Source organism: Malus domestica, chromosome 01, assembly GCF_042453785.1.
Source record: "Malus domestica chromosome 01, GDT2T_hap1".
Taxonomy (NCBI): domain Eukaryota; kingdom Viridiplantae; phylum Streptophyta; class Magnoliopsida; order Rosales; family Rosaceae; genus Malus; species Malus domestica.
In genome coordinates this window covers 23302746-23325310 of record NC_091661.1, presented here as the reverse complement: position 1 = coordinate 23325310, position 22565 = coordinate 23302746, and the positions used below count along the sequence as shown (strand labels likewise).

General features: G+C 37.6%; 4 protein-coding genes and 1 pseudogene across 4 annotated transcripts; 3 read left to right on the top strand and 2 right to left on the bottom strand.

The window, feature by feature from the left end:
- Positions 1–499: 499 nt before the first annotated feature.
- On the top strand, positions 500–1408 carry LOC108169228 (dirigent protein 10-like; annotated as a pseudogene).
- Positions 1409–2530: 1122 nt separating this feature from the next.
- Positions 2531–3736, bottom strand: LOC103433455 (dirigent protein 9). Its single transcript, XM_008371722.3, is given in 3 exon segments — positions 2531–3093; positions 3096–3387; positions 3473–3736. Coding segments are annotated over 3 exon segments (1119 nt in total).
- Positions 3737–4785: 1049 nt separating this feature from the next.
- On the top strand, positions 4786–9704 carry LOC103433519 (spliceosome-associated protein 130 A). The gene is made up of 3 exons (XM_029100873.2): positions 4786–7943; positions 8446–8937; positions 9054–9704. Exons 1-3 carry the CDS (start codon positions 4938–4940, stop codon positions 9189–9191), a joined length of 3636 nt encoding a protein of 1211 aa, XP_028956706.1. The 5' UTR covers positions 4786–4937; the 3' UTR covers positions 9192–9704.
- A 1371-nt stretch (positions 9705–11075) lies between these two features.
- Positions 11076–15187, bottom strand: LOC103433510 (caffeoylshikimate esterase-like). The gene is made up of 8 exons (XM_070825155.1): positions 14936–15187; positions 14821–14853; positions 14604–14730; positions 14333–14479; positions 14068–14198; positions 11874–12011; positions 11674–11772; positions 11076–11578 (listed from the first exon to the last, which is right to left on the bottom strand). The coding sequence occupies exons 1-8, from the start codon at positions 15170–15172 to the stop codon at positions 11309–11311; spliced, it is 1182 nt and encodes a 393-aa protein (XP_070681256.1). The 5' UTR covers positions 15173–15187; the 3' UTR covers positions 11076–11308.
- Positions 15188–21374: 6187 nt separating this feature from the next.
- Positions 21375–22562, top strand: LOC103406298 (large ribosomal subunit protein uL29-like). Its single transcript, XM_008345297.4, has 4 exons — positions 21375–21496; positions 21589–21724; positions 21828–21984; positions 22279–22562. Exons 1-4 carry the CDS (start codon positions 21493–21495, stop codon positions 22351–22353), a joined length of 372 nt encoding a protein of 123 aa, XP_008343519.1. The 5' UTR covers positions 21375–21492; the 3' UTR covers positions 22354–22562.
- The last annotated feature ends 3 nt before the right edge of the window (positions 22563–22565 follow it).

Here is a 22565-nt window from a genome sequence, read left to right as displayed (position 1 = left end):
TGAAATTCAGATGTGTTGGAATTGGATGTTTTCTCTCTAGTTCAGTACTTGCAATTGTTTCTAGAAGGATGGCTAAGCGAAAACCAGGAAGGAAGCGTAAGGAAGCTCTGTATATAATTATAAACGGATTCATGAAAGTTCGAGGACTATTTGTTCATCCTCGTTTAAGAATTGACATCAGAAGCCAATTTCCCTGAAATATCGAACGATAATCCGAGCCTTGTGAAAGCTAGGATCTTTTGTTAGGTGACCTAAACCAATCTGTGTCCATATCCAAATCATTCCTCTTTTGGAGTCAAACTTTCCTTTAGGAGCCTAACCAATACACTAATTAGGAAAGATTAGCACTAACTCCATTTGACCAACTCCTTTCAGAAACTCAATCTATACATACACCATCATACATCCACACAAACGAAAACATCCCTTCGATCCTTGAATTGAAACCCGAAAGGAAAACAATTTCGACTCCTATATTTTATTTCGCTCTCAAAGTAACATGGAAGCTCACAAAATTTTCTCCATCTCTGTCAAGGCCACTGCCTACTTCCTATTTCTTACCCTCACCATTTTCTCTGCCGCTTCAGCACGAAATCTGGAGGAGCAGCCGCAAGTTCCGGTAGTTCCCCAGTGGTGTCCGACACGTTTGATACACCTGTCACAAATGCTGCACCAGTAGCTACACCTTCAGCTGCAACTAGTTTTGCAACAATTGCAAATGCTGCTAACCACCCTACCTTGATCTTCTTTATGCACGACATCCTCAGAGGATCGAACCCCCAATGCCCTAGCCATGACGGGGATAGTCAACAACCCTGCAGTCAACGGCCAAGTACAGTTCGCCAAGCCCAATGGGGCAGTCCTACCATTTAACAATAGAGTACCCCAGTACAACAACAACAACGGTCTCATAAACAAAAATAACATCCCATTTCTCACAGGGCTTAGTGGAACAACACCAAACGTGGGACAAAATAACAATGGAAATGGTGGTGGGTTTGGAAACTTTCCGATAAATGGTGGGCAGCTCCTGCCAGGCTCTTCCACGCTCCAAAATCTCATGTTCGGAACAATGAGCGTATTTGATGATGAGTTGACTGAAAGGCATGAGCTTGGCTCTGGCTTGGTTGGCAAAGCACACGGTTTCTATAAAGTGAGCTCTGAGGACGGTACCAGTCAGACTATGGCTTTCACTGCTATGTTCCAAAGTGGGAGTTACACCGACAGTCTTGGCTTATTTGGGGTTCACCGGACATCTGTGTCAGAGTCTCACTTGGCTGTGATGGGAGGCACCGGAAAGTATGTCAATGCCAAAGGTTTCGCGTTGGTTAAGACCTTTCCGGCTTCCAACCAGCAAACTAATGGGGCGGAGACGCTGTTGCAGTTCACTGTTTATGTCACTTACTAATTATATGTGATTGAGAGCATTTGTGTTTCAAGTTTATTTGTAAGGTCTTCAGAAAAAGCGATAAAGTTTGCTGATGCGGGCTTTCTGAAGAGAGATTTTCTTATTGTATTGCTTGTTATTTTAGAGAAACGAAATGATTACATTTTGTTTTCTGTAACATTGTTCAAATTGAAACGTCTGAACCAAACACAGGTCTGCAAGTTTAGATCCGAACTTCTTTCCTAATGGAACAAATCAGTTCATGTCCATATGAGCAATCAGCGCATGTCCTACAAAACGTTACCACACTATAATCTCCGATTATGTGTAACCTCTGTAGGTTTTGCCTAGCTATGCCAGCCGGTCTGTAACTCATCACGGATTAATTCCTCCCGTCAAGATTTAAATCTTGGTTGAGTGTTATTATTTTCTGTGAACAACTCTGCTCTCCATTTATCATCTTGTCGAAAATTGCAGAACCATATTGTGGACTTGTAAGTCGTCATCCATTAAACTTTAAGTCTGTCCAAACCAGAGATATTGGTAAGGAACAAATGTTACATATTGATAAGCTTTTATGATTCAACTAATACAAGATAATTTGACAAGCCAGTGATTTTGTTTCCGCGTTTCAGAAAAAGGGTAATCTACGAGTTATCCAATCAATTACGATATATCTGTCAAAAACATGAGACACCTACAGGTTGAAGGAATAGACTTAGGAATATATCACGACATGAACTTGAATGAATGAATTGTGAGAAAGTTAATGGTGTCTATTGATGTAAAACTAATAGGTTTGAACACAGAACGCAGCAGAAAAAAGTTGTGATATTGATACTTGGCTCTGCTTATGACATTTTTAATGGTTGGTTTTTCTTCTTTGATTAAACAAGAAACGAGTCTGCCTGCGGGGTAGTTAAGTTGGCTAGAGTGGATGTGCTCTCCCATAGTTTAGATTAAATTTAAGTAGAAAACTGCTCGAATAAAAGAACAAAAAGAAGTTTGATCGGACTTTTTAATGACAAAGATTTCATTTTTCATTCAATTAAAGATACACATAGAAAGTACATCAAATGCACATTGAAATTATGAAGCATCTCATAACCCCATACTGCTAAATAAAAAACACACGACCACTTTCTATTCAGAAAGGTAAAGGCCGATCTGCATAATAGTATCCACCCCATCAGTCGTGTACTGGTCCTCCTGATGCAGGCTCTCAATGGCGGTGTACCCGTTCGCATTCTCGTACTTCCCAGTCCCACCGATCACAACAATGTGGGACACCGGCGACGCTGTACGGTGGACCCCAAAGAGGCTAATGGTGTCCTCCACATCATGTTCACCTGCGTGCAGTAACACAGTAAATGCCATGGTGTGGCTGTTCCCGTCCAGCGAACTAACTAAGTAGAAACCCTGTGCCTTGCCGAGCACGGCAGAGCCCAACTCGTGTCCTTCGGTCAGGTTGTCATCGATCACAGTCACAGATCCGAACATGAGCTTCTTGAGGGTAGCTCCGTTAGGGAGCTGGCCGGCAGTGACGAAGGGTTGGTTGCTGCCATCGTTGACAATGTTGTTGTTGCCGCTATTCTGGATGACCGTGTTGGACTGGGAGTTGGTGAGGCCGCTGAGGCCGGCGATGTTAGGGATGTTGTTCTTGTTGTTATTGAGGAAGCTGTTGATGTTGTTGTTGGTTAGGGGGGCCCACCGCTGACGGGAAAGATATTGTTGTTGGGTTTGGAGAATGCAACGTTGAGGACTGTTGTGGCTACGAGGCCGGTCACCACTCTGATTGATGGGTGGGATCCTCCCAGGATGTCGTGCATGAAAAAGGACAAGTGTGGGGTTTCCGCGCCGGGTTTTGCCACGATGGCACTAGCGGCCACGGAAGTTGGGTTAGGGCCGATTGGTGTTGTGGCGACGGGACCTGCCACAGATGTGGCGACTGGAATGGCGGGTGTTGCTACAGGGGGCCATATCAGCAGTAGGTGTTGGCACTACGGAAGGTTCGTCGTCCGTCTCTGGTAATGGTGAGTTAGCTTGTGAGACCGTTGTGACAGAATGGACTACGGGAGACACCACCTCAGCTTTTGGCGGGGTATCATCCGTCTCTGGGATTGGTGAGTCAGCGTCGTCGACAGTGTCATCGACCGTTATGGTGGTAGGGGCAACGGCAGGGATCTGACCACTTGGCAGAGGGTTCATGGCGGGAACAGTTGTCGGAAGTGGATTGGACTCATCGGGTTTCACCTCGTCAAGTATCCTAGCTGAGCTGGAAAATCCAAGGGTGATGGCTACAAGCAAGATGTAGAGTGTGGCCTTCAGTGGTCTGATGGTCTTTGCCATTTTTAGGTTGTGAGCTTGTGAAGAAATGAAGGGTTTTGTATTGAATCTTTGTCTCTTGAGAGAATGTATTGGATTTGAGTGTGTGTTGTGTTTGAGAAATGAAATGATTTGTGTTGTTATATATAGGTTGTATTGGAGTTGTATGAAGTGATGGAGTTGGTGCACCCTTTTTTCTTATCGGAGTGTTTATGGTTGAAAAACCAACTCCCTCCATCAAATGGAATTGGTGCCTTTTTTTAGTAGTTTAAGATGGTGCTGGTATGAGCATATTAGGTGCTGCCCACTACAGCCCGGAGTTTTGGCTTGATCTTTAGGAGATTTACCCTGAGGTAATTTTGAGTAAGTAAAACCACATCATACACAAATGCTAAATAACTACAGCAACCGGTTAACTTCTAATTTTATGTCAAACTGTATATCTGCTATGAAGAGAATTTGTCATACAACCGGAGATATATCTCTTTTGTGATGGATAGTAATAAATAAATAAAATGACTCGAACATACTTGATCCTTGTCTATTTCAATTACTTAGGGTCAAATGGCTCAGCATCATTCCCTGTTTGATGATCCTTTGAGCGACAAGGACTGCATTATTTACTGCCTTAACAGTTGCATAGCCATTTGCACCATCATACATCCCAATCCCACCAATGAGAGCAACATGAGACCTGTCACGCTGGTGCACATCCGTCTAGATCTTGAAAAATCTCAATTCATTCTTTAAATTCGTTATCTGAGAAATGTGCGTAGTCATCATGTAACTGCTATGCTCTTATCTTCAGAGCTTGCAACAAAAATCCCTTGTGCTTTTCCAATGATTTGTGGACCATAATACCCTGAGCTTTCAAATATATATGTCCTCATCAATCAGGGTTACAATCCTAAGTTCCAGTTCTTGGAGTTAGCCCTAGCAGAAATAGTCCTCAAGTTGCTAACTAATGAAACTACAAGGACAAAAATGCAACAACAAAAAATACGTTGATGAAAGTGAAAACATCAATAAATAAGGGGACTATTGGTGCAATTAAGCATTTTTTTCTATATAAAAAACAAATCCCGATATCGACCGAAGATTCAGTGTCTCTGACTTCATTTTTCAAAACCCTAAACGGGCCTAAACCTCGCGAGGTCCCAACACTCCCCACTTCACCGTCCTCCCAAAGCCCTAGCTTTTTCCGGCAGCCCCAAATTTCCATGCCATGTACCTCTACAGCCTCACTCTCCAGCGCGCCACCGGCATAGTATGCGCCATCAACGGCAATTTCTCCGGCGGCAAGGCCCAGGAGATCGTCGTCGCCCGCGGCAAAGTTCTCGACCTTCTCCGTCCCGACGAAAATGGTAAGATCCAGACTCTCCTCTCTGTTGAAATTTTCGGCGCAATTAGGTCGTTAGCTCAGTTTAGGCTCACTGGCTCTCAGAAGGACTATATTGTTGTCGGGTCCGATTCGGGTCGGATTGTGATTCTAGAGTATAATAAGGAGAAGAATGTGTTTGATAAGATTCACCAGGAGACTTTCGGGAAATCGGGTTGTCGAAGGATAGTTCCGGGTCAGTATTTGGCCATTGACCCCAAGGGGAGGGCTGTTATGGTTGGGGCATGTGAGAAGCAGAAGCTTGTTTACGTTTTGAATAGGGATACTTCTGCTAGGTTGACGATTTCGTCTCCGTTGGAGGCTCACAAGTCGCATACGATTGTGTATTCAATTTGTGGGGTTGATTGTGGGTTTGATAATCCCATGTTTGCTGCCATTGAGTTGGATTATGCGGAAGCTGATCAGGACTCTACTGGGCAGGCGGCGAATGAGGCGCAGAAGCATTTGACTTTCTATGAGCTCGATCTTGGCCTCAATCACGTATCAAGGAAGTGGTCAGATCAGGTTGATAATGGTGCAAATATGCTGGTCACTGTTCCTGGAGGTGGGGATGGGCCAAGCGGTGTATTGGTCTGTGCGGAAAATTTTGTGATTTATAAGAACCAGGATAAACCGGATCTCAGGGCTGTGATTCCTAGGCGTGCAGATTTGCCTGCAGAGCGTGGGGTTCTTATAGTTTCAGCGGCTATGCACAAGCAGAAATCAATGTTCTTTTTTCTTTTGCAGACAGAGTATGGAGATATATTTAAGGTTACTCTGGATCATGATAACGACAAGGTCTCAGAATTAAAGATCAAGTATTTTGATACAATTCCGGTTACAACTTCAATGTGTGTGTTAAAATCTGGGTTTTTGTTTGCTGCGTCAGAGTTTGGGAATCACTCTTTGTACCAGTTCCAGGCAATAGGGGAAGAACCTGACGTGGAGTCTTCATCAGCCACATTGATGGAAACGGAAGAAGGTTTCCAGCCTTTGTTTTTCCAGCCCAGAAAACTAAAAAACCTTGTTAGGATTGATCAAGTTGAGAGCTTGATGCCGATAATGGATATGAAGGTCAATAATCTCTTTGAGGAAGAAACACCTCAAATATTTACACTTTGTGGGCGGGGTCCTCGTTCATCCCTCAGGATACTAAGACCTGGTTTAGCTATCAGTGAGATGGCCGTGTCAGAGCTTCCTGGTGTACCGAGTGCGGTCTGGACAGTGAAGAAGAATGTGTCCGATGAATTTGATGCATACATTGTGGTGTCATTTGCAAATGCTACTCTTGTGCTTTCAATTGGTGAGACAGTTGAAGAAGTTAGTGACAGTGGGTTTCTTGACACTACCCCATCACTTGCAGTTTCTTTAATAGGTGATGATTCTCTCATGCAAGTGCACCCAAATGGAATTAGGCATATTAGGGAAGATGGACGTATTAATGAATGGAGAACTCCTGGAAAGAGGACGATTGTAAAGGTTGGCTCTAATAGACTTCAGGTAGTTATTGCACTGAGCGGAGGAGAACTCATATATTTTGAGGTTGATATGACGGGTCAGTTAATGGAGGTGGAGAAACATGAAATGTCTGGAGATGTAGCCTGTCTAGACATTGCCCCTGTACCTGAAGGGAGACAGAGATCTCGTTTCCTTGCCGTTGGTTCATATGACAGCACCATTCGTATTTTGTCATTGGATCCTGATGACTGTATGCAAATTCTTAGTGTGCAAAGTCTTTCTGGAGTTCCAGAATCTCTCCTCTTTCTTGAGGTTCAAGCATCAATTGGTGGGGAGGATGGTGCTGATCATCCTGCTAGCCTTTTCCTTAATGCTGGTTTACGCTCTGGGATTTTGTTCAGAACAGTGGTGGATATGGTCACAGGTCAACTCTCTGATTCCCGTTCTCGATTCTTGGGACTAAGAGCACCAAAGCTATTTTCTATTAGTGTGAGAGGCAAGCATGCTATGCTTTGCTTGTCAAGTCGGCCCTGGCTTGGTTATATCCATCAAGGACATTTTCTCTTAACACCCCTATCGTATGAGACCCTTGAATATGCTGCCTCATTTTCATCCGATCAATGTTCGGAAGGTGTAGTTTCTGTTGCTGGAAATGCTTTGAGGGTTTTTACTATTGAAAGATTGGGAGAAACATTTAATGAAACTGTGATTCCACTGAGGTACACCCCTAGAAAGTTTATCATTCAGCTCAAACGAAAGCTTTTGGTAATTATTGAAAGTGATCAAGGAGCGTTCACAGCAGAAGAGCGTGAAGCTGCCAAAAAAGAGTGTTTTGAGGCTGCAGGTTTAGGTGACAATGGAAACGGTAATGTAGATCAGATGGAAAATGGCGGGGATGAGGAGGATCCCTTGGCTGATGAGCACTACGGGTATCCTAAGGCAGAGTCTGACAAATGGGTGTCTTGCATTAGAGTTCTTGACCCCAAGACAGCAACTACAACATGTCTGCTGGAGCTTCAGGATAATGAAGCTGCATTCAGTATCTGTACAGTGAATTTCCATGACAAGGAGTATGGTACGCTTTTAGCTGTTGGCACAGCGAAGGGACTGCAGTTTTGGCCAAAAAAGAGTGTAACAGCAGGCTATATACATATATATAGATTCCTAGATGATGGAAAGTCCCTTGAACTTTTGCACAAGACACAAGTGGATGGTGTTCCTCTTGCCTTGTGCCAGTTTCAAGGAAGGTTACTAGCTGGGATCGGACCAGTGCTCAGACTCTATGATTTGGGGAAGAAAAGATTACTCAGGAAGTGTGAGAATAAGCTGTTTCCCAACACAATTGCGTCAATCCAAACTTATCGTGATCGGATTTATGTAGGTGACATTCAAGAGGTATGTTTTCTTTGTCTGTGGTTGTATCTGGTTCCTGTTGTGTGGCACCTTCCCACGTTACATTTTTGTTATACATGGGTAACTGATATCCTATTGTTCGTCTAAAAAACCAAGTTATTTGACCTTGGATTATATAGGCTAAATAAGTAGATACATGCTTGGATTTTTATTTTTTATTTTTTGGTTAAAAATTCTTCGGGAAGGGTCCAATAGCTGAAATTTAGACTAAAATTTCTCTTCGTACAAAATGCAATGACATATCATATATTGTTTCCTGATGTATACTGGGTTCAGAGTTACTGTTATATGTAATCAATCACGTTTGGTTGCGTAGTCTTAGTCCGTGGTAATATTCCAATATCGGCTTTCTGCATACTGGATGTGAGGTACATTTTTGTGTGGTGGATTTCTTTGAAGTACATATTCTTGTTCTTCTTGCTTGCCGGTCTTTGTTCACTATAAGGGACTAACTATATTTCCCATGGTGTTAATTCTTTGGCAGTCATTCCACTACTGCAAGTATAGGCGGGATGAGAATCAATTGTATATCTTTGCTGATGATTGTGTTCCAAGATGGCTTACAGCATCCTTCCATATAGATTTTGACACCATGGCAGGTGCAGACAAGTTTGGGAATGTTTATTTTGTGCGGTTACCACAGGATGTTTCAGATGAGATAGAAGAAGATCCAACGGGTGGGAGGATAAAATGGGAGCAGGGAAAGTTGAATGGCGCTCCCAACAAAGTAGAGGAGATAGTGCAGTATCATGTTGGTGATGTTGTCAGCTGCTTGCAGAAGGCATCTCTAATTCCAGGTGGTGGGGAGTGCATCATCTATGGAACTGTGATGGGTAGCTTGGGTTCCTTACTTGCGTTCACCTCACGTGATGATGTTGACTTCTTTTCTCACTTGGAGATGTATATGAGGCAGGAGCATCCACCCTTGTGTGGTAGAGATCACATGGCTTATAGATCAGCGTATTTCCCGGTCAAGGTAATTCAGCTGTAAAATATAGGTTTATTTTTTTCCTTCGATTTTATTGTTATTTGTCATTTTAATTTGATCATGTTAGAAAGCTTAATTAATAATTTCTGTAATTAATTTTTCAGGATGTGATTGATGGAGATCTGTGTGAGCAGTTCCCAACATTGCCCATGGATCTGCAGAGAAAAATTGCAGATGAGTTGGATAGAACTCCTGGAGAGATACTGAAGAAGCTTGAGGAAATTCGAAACAAGATCATTTAAGAAAGAACAAGATCAAAAGTTCGTTCATGTTTTTACCGCACCATTTGGTTTTAGCATGCATTCATCGGATAACATCGCTGTGTTAGTCAAAGGTTGAAGTGGATGAGTGCTCGATACAACTGAGAATTTTGTTCATCTGTAGTTCGTCGCAGTGTCGATTTTGCTGGGATCGATGATGACTCTCGTTACACTAACTGGACAAGCATGCTAGTAATTATCTTTTCCTGATGTCGCTGGAATGAGTGAATGTTTCTGTTTCGATAAAATCGAAGTGTATCAGAAGCAGCATCATGCATCTTTGCACCTTATAGACTGCATTAACTGTTGTTGTAATTAGTAGTAATAGAGATTAATGTTTTCCCCTTTCGTGGTTCCCCCTTTGTTGAACAATGTTAGCAAGATTGATGTCTTTTCTCTGTAACCCTCTCTGAAATCTTGCACTGTGTTATGTATGGTTGTTTTTATGGCTACAGAGCCTCCATATGTTTATGGTATTTGAATTCATTGAGTCTATTTGCATCGTCGAGAATTCGAATCCAATTATCTCTTTTAGAGAGGTGGCAAATCAACTCATTAATTGAATTGTTACTGGGTAACTATTAAGATTCATTCAATTTGATTCACCATAATAATATGTACCATTATCACCATTACCAATAGCAACACCATACATATTAAGGTGAAATTGTGAAATCAAACTAAACGGGTCCAGTCCCTTAACAACCCAAGATTTCCCACCTTTGATTTCAGTAACCTAAAATTTGCGAGTTGGGGGTTGGTTCTGTGCGTTTGCTTAGATATGATTACTTACATATATAGCATCAGAATTCAAGAGTTATCCTTTGTGTTTACTAAAACATGAGTATTGAGAAAACTTCATGGCATTCTACTTGTGTTAAGTAACACTAGCAGAGAGCACACACTATTTGTGTGTGAACAACTGTTCACATCCTTTCACGTTCTCCTCAAGCGCAACCGCTTCAGTTCATTCAAACTATCCAAAAAACATTATGATTTCACTTATCTGTATGAAAAAATGATGGTGGGACAATTTCTCTTAATAAGTGCATATTTTTATCTTATGTAAATATTGATACAAAATTACCATTTTGCCCTCCATATGTAAATATTGTGTATCAAAAGTGAAGGCAAAATAAGAAAAATGGGAATATGATTGTCATTTTGTCAAAAGCTACAAAATTACTATTTTGCCCTCCTCATATCAACATTGTGTATTCAAAAGTGAGGGCAAAATTGAAAAAAAAAGGATAAAAAGTTAACAAGCCCTCTTCTCTTAATAATATAAATTAAGAGAATGTTTACTAAAACATAGGAAGTGAAATGTGTTTACTCATCGAAAATGAAAAATAAAGCATCAAAGAACTTACAAATAAGAGAAATGAAGACGGGTGATCATATCAATTGTCATGCTTATTTGACCTATTTAGTTACCAATTTCAAGATAAAACTTATAATTTTTCAATTCCCCTTATTATTTGTAAGTAAACATAAGAAAAAGAAAATTAAAAAGTAAAATGATTCTTATACATATACTTTAGTAAACGCGTTGAACTCAAGACCCAAATAATTAAAATTTATGTAATCAAGTACCATAAAATCACATCAATTAAGGGAAACGAAACTGAAAGCTTGAAGCTCTTTTTATTATAACTTTTGCTCTTTTGTATAAAGAATTTTACAACTGAAGGGTATTTGAATTTTAGAGGTCGCACTTGGTGCGATGGCAAGTGCCTTCGCCCATGAGCGGTAGGTCTCGGGTTCGAGACTTGGGAGCAGCCTCTCCATAAATGGGGGTAAGGCTAGCCGACATTCACCTCTCCCAGACCCTGCGTAAAGCGGGAGCCTTGTGCACTGGGTACGACCTTTAAGGGTATTTGAATTTTACATGGAACAAACCAGCCACCTCTCTTGAAGCCGAAGAAAGAAACCATGTTAATTATTAGGGATGTGCTATCCACACACCTCATTTTACTTCTCATACACCCTTGATAATTTATGTCCATTGATCTTCTTCAATTCATTCAATCCGACAGCTGAAAATTAAAAAAAGTGTGTGAGAAGTAAAATGGGGTGTGTGGATATCATACCCCTAATTATTATCGTTTTACTCCGTCGTTTTCACTTTTTAACTCTCCCTCCAGCCTTGCATTTCCAAAGCAACTCCTCTCATCCAACCAACTGATTATATCTGCAAAAACAACCTCAATGTTTTCTGGTGTTTCTCCATAGAGCAGTCCATGCCACATATCCGGGTACATCTTCAACGTCTTGTCATGGCTGGAGGCTACGTCATGGAGCTGTTTGCTGACGGATTTATCGGTAACCTTATCGTCTTCGCCATGGAGAACTATAAACGGCAAGGTGACCTAATCAAAGTAGACAAGAACAAAAAACAAATTATTATACGTGACGCAAGGTAATGTAACAGTAATGCCAAAGAGATTACGTTTTGGAACCGTACCTCGTCGAGTCTCTGTTCAAGGTCCGAACTGACCCTCAAAAGTTCGTAGCCGGTTTGGAGACGAGGCCGGCCTTTGTAGCAGTAAGGGTTTTCTCTGACCTGTGATTAGGTTAAAATTATTAGCAATGGCCTGCATTTTTTACTTGGATGATATATATATTTAAAATATATATAGTATAAATACAGAATTATATATGTACCTGTTTTCTTATTTCAGGCATTTTGAAAGCGACATCGATAATATCATTTGTTGGGATTATTTTCCAGGTCGGGATGAACTTACAGAGCTTTGTCAAAGCACTGATCACTAATGGAGATGGTTTTATATCATCTGCAATCTGTAAATAAAATGGTTTTATATAAAACAAAACCACAAAACGTGTTAGTTTAGCTTTTCATGATTTGGAGTTGAATGTAAAGTCCACTAACTAAACTTAAAAAAAATATTAAAAAAAAAAGTCTACTAACTAAATTGTATTATTTGTTTCAAAATAATGGGATTTCGAAAGTGAAAGACCACCCACACATTTTTGTATGGATGAAGATAAAATAGAATAATGAGTCATTTTAGTTTCGGTCCCTACTCAATCTAATTGTTAGACTGAAATCTTGTTTGTTTAAATATTTTGATCGAGGTCCTTAACATCATTTAAGAGATTTAATTCAGGCATTTAATGTCCCACAAATTATGAAATTTAAACAAATTCCAATAATAGTTTAAAATATAATAAATACATAAAAATAAATATTAGAGTAATATTGTTCTTCACAAAATTATAGCAAGAAAATAATGTACCCATATAATTATTTACATATTTAAAAAAAATAACTACTGATATATTTTAAAACATAAAATAAATACATATAATTAGCATGGGCACCTTTAGCAAAATTAAAAATGGGTACAAATATAAATAAAACTTTAAAAAATATGGGCACAAAAAGACATTAATATATGGGGTACAAATTAAAACTGAAAAGCAAATTGATACAAATTAAAAAAAAAAGGGTTGCAAATTAAAATGGGTACAAACTAAAAATAAAAATATATGATAAAAAATTTAGCCATAAATATAAATATACCAAATGTAACATTTCTAACACTAAATGAATATATTTAGAAATAAAAAATATTTTATTATTGAAATATTAATGATGTTTATTAATACCTAAGGACCTTAATAAAAATTTGAAAAGGAATAAGGTTTTAATCAATGAAGTAGCAAAAAGAAGGATAAAAAACCTAATTTCTCCTAAAATAATACATATTTTTCCGGTTCAAGACAGTGTAGTTTTTATAAATTTTTCTAAAGGAAAAACGTCATATTTGCATATAGTTTTCTTTTTGAGTAGTTCCAAATAAACCCAAAGGGCAAAAGCAGTTTGGAGAGGTGTGTGGATTTGGAAATTTGAGACGAGGTGGAAGCTCTTAGTAGGATGCATGGTTATTCGGATAACAAGGTTAGAAAGATTTAATCTGAAAGTGTTTTTTCTTTTTCACAATGAAAATACGTCAAAAATTCAAAAACCATACATATCAAACGCTAACTTAGAAATAATCCTAGGAGGAGCTATCATTGAAAGTTGGTTGTAGGGTCATCACATCAGTTGGTTAAAATTGTGTTTTTTAATTAAAAAATATTCAAAAGAAAGGTCAAATTCAACATTGTCACCCGATGAAAGGAAAGCTAATCTAGATTGATAATGTCACCTATTAATTTGTGCGGAAAGATTCAAAGTATGTGTTGTTAGGTTATTAAAAACACAGATTTAGCAGAAATTATCGCAAGGAATACAAATTTTACAGAAAGGGATGATCCTTTTTCACCTAAGGAAGCATTTTTGCTCACCACCATAAGCTATGGTGTATGATCACTATACACTTAATCAATTTTGAAAAATGATTAAGTGAAATGATACGTGTCAATTGATTAGGTGTATGGTGAGCATACACCATAGTTTATGGTGGTGAGCAAAAATGCTCCCTTCACCTAATCCATCAAGTTCGTGATTCGGACTATTGAAATTTGATTCAACGACTACAAATATGGAGGCCCTTTAAAAGTTATAGTAACTATAATAGTTGAATCAAATTTTAATAATCCATATCACGATTTTAATGGATTAAGTGGAAGGGGATCCGAAGAAGATCCCTTCCCAATTTTTACTATCACCACAGAGATTTGGTCAACAAATTAATTTCAAAATAATAAATAAAACTAAAAAAAAGGTGGAATCTTTTTGCTGGGGTCCAAAATCAATTTTGAATATGAATAAAATATCAAAAAAACCCCCACCTGAAGTAGGTGGCTGAAAAAACTCCAATGAGTTCCATAAAAAAAAAAAAGAAAGACTCCAATGAGAGAAGTCCAAAAAGAATGTGGAAGCAAATACCTTACACATGGGTGCAACCAAAACCGCACCATCCCAAAAATCTGGCTTTTTCCTGTGCACCAGCAGAGCCACAGCTCCTCCCATTGACTCCCCCATTAGATACCTCATCTTTCCCTTGTTCTCTTTGCTCTCTGAATTCATCAACAAATTATAACCAAGGACAAAAATACTGGCACTAACGAGAACGGAAATTCTCTGTAAAGGACATCTCATGTGCAGGTAAGAACGGTAGATTGAAGAGATTGAAAGGGTGCGAAAATCTAACCACATATGTTTGTGAAGTGGTTGGTACAGTCATCCACCACATCATCAAAGCTCTTCACGTAACCTTGTAGGCCTGCTGATTTTCCATGGCCTTCATAGTCTATTCCATATATGGCGAAGCCTGCTTTGGCTAGCCTCATTGCAGTGCCTGGTCAAAGTGGACAATTTTGAAAACCTGTTAATTTCAGGGGTGCATATATAATATAAATGATTTCTTTTGGGTATTTTAATTAGAATTATAATTTGATCGGGAAGAAAAGTTTGACACTGACTGTTCATGGTGATGCTGCATTCCATGGCGTACCCATGGCAGATGAAGATTAGGGCTTTGGGTTTGGTGTTCTTCGGGAGCCATCTGCATGTGAAAAGCTTCATGCCTCTAGGATTTAAGATGTACTCCTGCAAATTTATAAAAATTAATTAGAATTAAACACACAGAAAAATATTTTCTCAAAAAAGATCACAACCCAATACAGAACTAGGTCTTACCTCTTCATATTTGACAAAATCCATGTCAGAGGCCTGCAGAAAACCAAACAACTATAAGAAAACCAATACATAAACAAAGATGAACGATGAGAGAGAGAGAGAGAGAGAAACCAACCATGATGCGTAGAGTGCTTGATATCAGGAAGAAGCTGAGGTTTTTCTGGAAGACTGCTAATCGTATGATCAGTGAGAGAGAAATACGCAAAACTCTGATGGAATTTAACAAATTAGGATTTAGAGTGGAGAGTACAGGGGAGTCGATATTGTATATATAGAAACCAATGTATACATGTGATGCATATATATAGGCCTGCCTTGGAGCGATAAATGTGGTCAACTTGGACTCCCTCATATATTTGGACTTTTGATAAGGTTGAGATAAAAATTACAAAGTGGAAAATAGAAGAAGAATAATGGACGTGACCGAAATAGCTCAAGAAAATAAATAAATAAATAACCGAAACAACATTAGCGAATTAACAAAAGCTTGTTGCTATTTACACACACAAAATTAACTACTATTTTAGGTGAAACTCGCATATAAATTATATGTCAATAAATATGTTAATTTTGTGTATTTAAATATTCTTCTTAAAAAAAAATAACAATGAACTGATTTAACTTGCCAGACGCATCATAGTTGTAAAACTCATATTCGAACTTTTAAGTAACTTTCAAGAACCCCACATATATATATTATATAGATCCAACCCAATTGGAACAAGACTTTAACTTCTTTTCTTAAACAACGGATCTGCATCTTTTGAAACTTAAGCCAATTGGTAATATAATAGTAAAGGCTTCTAATAAACTAGTTGTACACACAAAGAATGTGAGACGTATTTTATTTAGGGTTGTTAGTCTTTCATATAATGTATTTATATATCATTATTAGAGGAAAATTATCTCTCATTAAACATCAAATATCATTAATTATGTACGCCCAAAAAATAACTAACCAAAAAGAGACATATTGTATGAGGAAATTTTAGCAACGGTTCCTTAACTTTAACCTAATTAGAGTAATGGTCATTCAACTAAAAATTCGTGATCATTGGTCCCTTAACTCATCAAAACGTGCAACTATGGTTATTTTCGCCAACTTGTTGGAATATCTGCCAAAACGAGTCACATGCCAGGTGTCACGCACGTGAGGTTGAATGCATGAGCAAATATGGAAAACCAAATGAGAAAAATTGTAGCAATAACCCCTCAACTTTAACCCATTGGAGAAATGGTGAGTCAACTTTAACTCAATTAGACCAATGGTCTCTCAACTCTTTCCAAAATAACTCATTTTGATGGATGTTCTAACAGAGTTGACGAAAATAACCATAACTATACATTTTGATGAGTTAATGGATCAATAGTCATGAATTTTTAGTTGAAAGACCATTATTCCAATTAAATTAAAATTAAGGGACCGTTGATACAAGTTTCTCCGTATTGTATTGTCTTTGTATATGCACTATTGATTTGGACCAAAATTTCCTCTCAATGTGACAAAAGGTTGACATGGGTTCTGGAGATCAGTTTTGTACAAGATGTCTTGATCACTTTTTCTTGTTATATATATATATATATATATATATATATATATATTATATTCGATGTTGATCACTTTTTCTAGATGTATTTGATTTCTTTGGTCAAGGGGAATGGAAGACAATAATGTGCGTATTGGAATTAAGAATTTAAGAGTAGTAATAAGCTCATTCAACGTGTACTTTGAATTTGTTTAAAATGTTCATTTGGGAACACCAGATAAGAAGAAGGAAAGACGAGTGGGCAGATAAGACTCCAAAGTCCAATCCATTGGCCAAGTGGATATAATTCTACTGTATATATTTGATTAGAAACGTTGGCTTGGAGATGGAGAGTCTAATTTCTAGAATATTTGAGGAAAAAAAAGAAGAAAAAAAATCTATTATTTGGGGTCTGATTCATGGAGGCAGATTCTCTGCCCTCCCGCTTCCCATGCCTTTCGTGCCCTCCTGTTTTGTTTTGTGTGGTCACAGTTAAGTCACGTCAATATTTTATATTTTTTTTATAAAGATAATAAGACAAAAATAAATAGTAATATAAAATATTGACGTGACTTAACCGTAACCACACAAATAGGAGAGTATGAAAAGTTGAAGGGCAGAGAATCTGCCTCCCTGATTCGTATAATGGACGGCGGTCTTTGGGGATTTGACTAGGCACATGGATCATGAGTTGCACGAGCTTTTCTTATTTTCATTTATTTATTTTAATTTTTGGGCCAACGCGCAACTATGTAATCTGTAAGCAAATGCAACCATGAACCCTTGACCTTTCTAAGGGTTATATTCTTCCATCTAACAATAAAACAGTATAGTAATTGGTAAGGAGATTGTAATTTAGTCTGTTAACACTTAAGAGCATGCATTCTTTTAAACGCTAAGTTTTGAATTCAATCTCTTTTTAATTACCACTTGTATTATGCGGATTATTTATATATTTAATACGTACAGCAGTTTCTGTTATAAGTTAATGTGACGATTCTTTAGTTTGACATATGAACAATATTTTAATTATTTAAAAAATATTTAGTTTGAAAAGTCAATTAGACACGTATCAAACTAAGGAGGATGTATTCAATTGAGAATTTGAGAGATTTTAATGGATTTATAAATCCATGGATTTTTATGGAGTTTAATTGATTTGTAGAGATTCCATGTAAAATTTTGATTCAATTCCCTCGAAATCTCTTGGGAAGAGGTGAGATTTGTGGATGCTCAAAATACACTACGAAATCTCTCCAATTTCCTCTAATTCCTCAACTTTCTCAAATTCTTTAAAATCAAATTCTAATTGAATACACCTGTAACGTGATAAACTTCTTTAAAATCCTAATTGAATACACCCAGATTTCTAAGGATTTTCATAAACTATCTTAAAATCCTTATTGAATACACATTGAATTTCAAAGAATCACTTAAATTCCTGATTGGATACCCCTAGATTCATTAAAAGAATTAAAATCCCTCAAAATCCCAATTGAATACACCCCCCTAAGTAGCAGTTACATTGACTTTTTAGTAGAAAATGCCGCTAATTGTTTCGAAGCCAAGCTTTGTACTATCATATCTCATATCGCCTTGGCGCCTGCATCGGGGGGCTTCTCTAGCTATATTACTTGTTCTCTTTCGTTGGTTATATTATCGATCTGTTTGCAAACCCTAGCTCGAAATTCGAATGTAGACATGTAAAAATGCAAGGATTTCTTGACTTTTACTCCAAAACCCTGCAATGGAGACATGGAGAAAAGGAGAAATCTTCTTGTTGTTGTTAGCTGTTACTTGGTCAAATCCTACAAATTCCTATGGATGAATGGGTGATGATAGTCAGATAGTGGCATCTTATTTAATTAAATAATTAGTTAGATGTCATCTTGTCAATATATTTAAGGATGAACAATTTGAAGGGTCGGCAATTTGGATAGAGGTGACCTCTCCCCAGCTTAATGGCTGTCTAAATCTATATTTCAATATCCCATTAGATCCAAGGAGCATTATAATCTATTTTCTTCAAAAGGATAATTTCTGATGAATGGCAATATTAGGTTTGGGGCAGGGAAACCAGACCTTGTTAAAGTTTTAGAGACAACGGCCAAAAAATCCAACAAGACTAACACGATATTGTCTTCAATTTAATTACTATATATTAAAAGATGTGGAGTTTCCAACAAACTTAATACTTTAGGTGCCTATAAATGCTTTTAGTCACTTGAGCTGCAAGTTTCTTACATATAATTGTTAATTCTTACAATTCACTATTAGGAGAGTTTTCAAATATATATTTATCTTACATACTTCCAAAGTGAATTTTTTGCTTATGTTTCGGTATATATATATTGCTAAGTGTTCGTGATGACTTTTTTAGATTGCCTACGAGTTAGTTTTGGTGGTAAAATGATGATTGCTGGTAATAACAAATAAATGAGGAAATGCTTACCTCACAAGAACCGCACTGCACCAGTACCAAATTCTAGTAACGATTCTGTTGAATCGAAATATGCGAGTAAGAACTTTTGCACAAGTTACGGAAGTTTAATTTTTTATTTGAGGAATTGTCGATGATCTTCCCAAATTTGTAAGGAGCTACTAATTTTCATTCTAAATTTTAATTTAGCCAGTTATCAATTGAACTTTTATAATTGGCCATTTTTTCCTGAATTCTAATTTTAGTTGATTAACCTCCTGAATTTTTTTAATTGGGCAGTTTCCCTGTTAGATTTTAGAAATTTTCATCCATTTTATAATTGGTGAATATTAATTTTTTATTTTGATGGCTTGAACTTTAGAAAAGTCTTTGAAATTGAAATTGAGACATTAAAGAGATAATATTATCTAATAACAACAATAATTTACCCTAATTATATAATTAATGGGTGATGAGTCGCTTTGAAAGATCTATTAAGAGATTTGAAATCAACAAAGATCTGTTAACATGTTGACGGTGGAGATTTGATCAAATTAACGTACTAGCTTTCGTCAAATGAATCAAATTTCCTTTCCACTGCTTTGATTTTTGACAAATATCACCACCGTTAATAATGTTTATATTGCCACTAGTTGGGGGTAAGCATTATTGTATCAGTGTCAATGCATGTGTCATATGTCATTGTCTGCAAAGTTAGGCCAATCGAGAAGGAGCTGTTGACATTATGAGAATGTGAGATCTCCAAACTTAACAGTTTTGGGGTATTTTAATCCATGGTATCGCTATCCTAATGCTATTGGGAGAGGGTATGGCGTATGGGTTTGGTTTATATCGTTGTCGAATGAGCGATATTTATTCACCAACTGCAGCTCCAAGTTACATTATCAATGATGGGACATATATAGGGCTTCAAATTGCGGACTTCTTATCCGGCATCTCACTATGTCAACTTCGTAGGTTGACATTGCGTGCAACTTTGCTGCATTTATATACTTTACAATGGTATTTGTTCATCCAAACTACCTAGAAACAACAGGCTACTGAACCAGCTGCAAAGAAGCTTCAAAGTTGATGCAAATTATGGAAGCAATGCGCAGTTATCAGTTTGGGCATATAATTGATGGATGCCATGAGTTCTGGATGGAACACTTTTGTTAGGAATACTTGTCAAGGAAACAATTCTGTTAAACAAGCGTCCTAAATATTTATTAGAACACAACTTTTTAATATTTATTAAAATTAAAAACTTCTTTGAAAAGTACTTGAAAGTGCTTGACGAAGAAGCCAATAAAAACTGCTTTGGTAAATCTAGAAGCATTATTAAGTCTTTCGGCCAAACGATGTCATAATTACTTATGATTATCTCAAAGTGTGTTGAGTCATTTTTCTGAAATATATGCAATATTTCTACTCTAAACTGCACTAAGGGAAGGAAAAGAGTTTGAATCTTGAACCCGGTGGGTTAAAGAGAAAAACCTTAACCATCATGATAATCTACCACTTGTGCGTGCTTTTGAGTTACTTTAAAGAACTTACCTTAAAAAAGAAATCATTATCATGTATGGATAAAAACTTTTGGTCCACGTCTTCCTCACCACAAGTTGTACATAATCGGTGCCAAGAAAACATTACTCCTGGTCCTAGTGATAATGGTAATTAATGATTGCACTATCACTCAAAGACAGAGTTACAAAATTTCCCCCTTCTCTTTCTTGATACAAAGATATGAGTAGAGGTGCAAGGTGCAAGGTGGAGTGGTGTTTCCGATTTCAAAAATAAAATTTTTCGAATTCAAAAATTCTGAAATCGAAATTTTTTGAAAGTTTATGATGCATTTAGGGATTCCGAATTTCCTATCCGAATTTTTCTGAAGTGTTCCGAACTTATTTTGACAAAAGAAGTTTTGAAATATTCCCATTTTTTAAAGTTATTTACTCAAATTATGTATTTTGTAATCAATTTTATATTATATTATTTGTGTTGGATACTTTTATTCATTGTTTTTATATTAGAAATACACTTATATATTAAAAAGGATAAGCATACTAGTGTACCAAAAAATTAATTAAATTTATACATAACCATAAAAAGAATAATAAATTGTATGTACGAAAAAGTTCATGAATATCCAAAACATATAATTTAAATGAATTTCCAACTTATGTTCCAAATTTTCGAGATTACTCTGATTCCGAAAATTTCAAATTTGAAAATTGTGATCCAATCAGATCCAATTCCGAAATTTTGAAATGGAAATTGGAAAAGTTTTTTATGATTTGATCCGTTTGAAAATCACCCCTAGATGTGAGCTTCAGTCCATATTTAAGTGTCAAACTTGTTACTTTGGGAGTCGAGGTTGAGATGTCTAACTTAAAAATAAACAAAATATGACTAGACTGTAGTACTAGAGACATCTTCCATTTTCATTTGGCATCAACTTTTACTAAAAGAATATGTGTGCTACAAATTGGGCTAAGTTCTCAAGACATGGGCTTCAAGTGGCATCCATAACTAATTGGGCCACTACACTATGACCCATGGGTTGGACCAAATCACCAATAGCCCAATCATACCAGCCTAAAGTCCATAAGCCCGCTCTATATATAGAACCCGCAAAACCCACAGCCACTCATAGTTTAGGGTTTCATTTTCCCGTCAAGCTAAAGAGAAAGCCGCCGTTGCAGAGCACGCACACCCGCAGCAGCAATGGGTACTTCCACCATCTCTCTGCGATTTCGTTTCCCCCAAAACGTTATCTTTTTTGCTGATGATTTTGTTCTTGTTGTTTGTAAAATGTGACAGCGAGAATCAAGGTACATGAGCTGAGGCACAAGACAAAGCCTGACCTTTTGGCCCAGCTCAAGGATCTCAAGGCGGAGCTCGCCCTCCTCCGCGTCGCCAAGGTCACCGGCGGAGCGCCCAACAAGCTCTCCAAGATGTAACAATCAAAACCCAATTTTTTATTTTTCTGAATTTTGTTCTGAAATCTCGGAAAACGAATAGAAATTTGATTTTTTGTATTGAAATTTTGGTTTTTGCAGCAAAGTTGTGAGGCTGTCGATTGCCCAGGTGTTGACGGTGATGTCACAGAAGCAGAAGGCTGCTCTCAGAGAAGTGTACAAGAAGAAGAAGCTGTTGCCTCTTGATCTCCGTCCCAAGAAGACCAGGGCCATCCGCCGGAGGCTCACCAAGCACCAGGTACTAAAGTTTTTACGATTTCGATTGCTTTTGTTTATAGCTGTGGACCGAAATTGAAATGATGAACTATTCTGTAATGGCATTTGATTCAACTGTTTGTTATCGCTTAGCTAAATTAATAGCATACGAAACACTAAACTCGCATAGATTGTGGACAATGTGTTGTATGTTTATATTCAGTTGATCGGCATTGTGCTTTTGTGAGTTTGATGGAAAGCTAGATTGCCTAATCCGTAGTTTTTTTCAGTTGGTTTGTATTGGAGTGTGATTTTGTTATGCATTTGTATTGCGCAGGCATCTTTGAAGACCGAGAGGGAGAAGAAGAAAGAGATGTACTATCCTTTGAGGAAGTATGCCATTAAGGCTTAGAGGATCGAATTGATTACGTTAGTTCGTCTTGTTACCTTTCTGTATTAGAATATTTTGTTCACAAGTTTTGGCTTTGAATTTATTTATGACATTAGACCTGAGGTTTTGGTCTTTAATTGTACTCCTCTAGGTTTGGGTAGGCATGCCTCACCCAAATTGACTTAAATTTTCTTCGGGTGCAATGATAGTTAAGATTCTGTTGATGTTTAGTT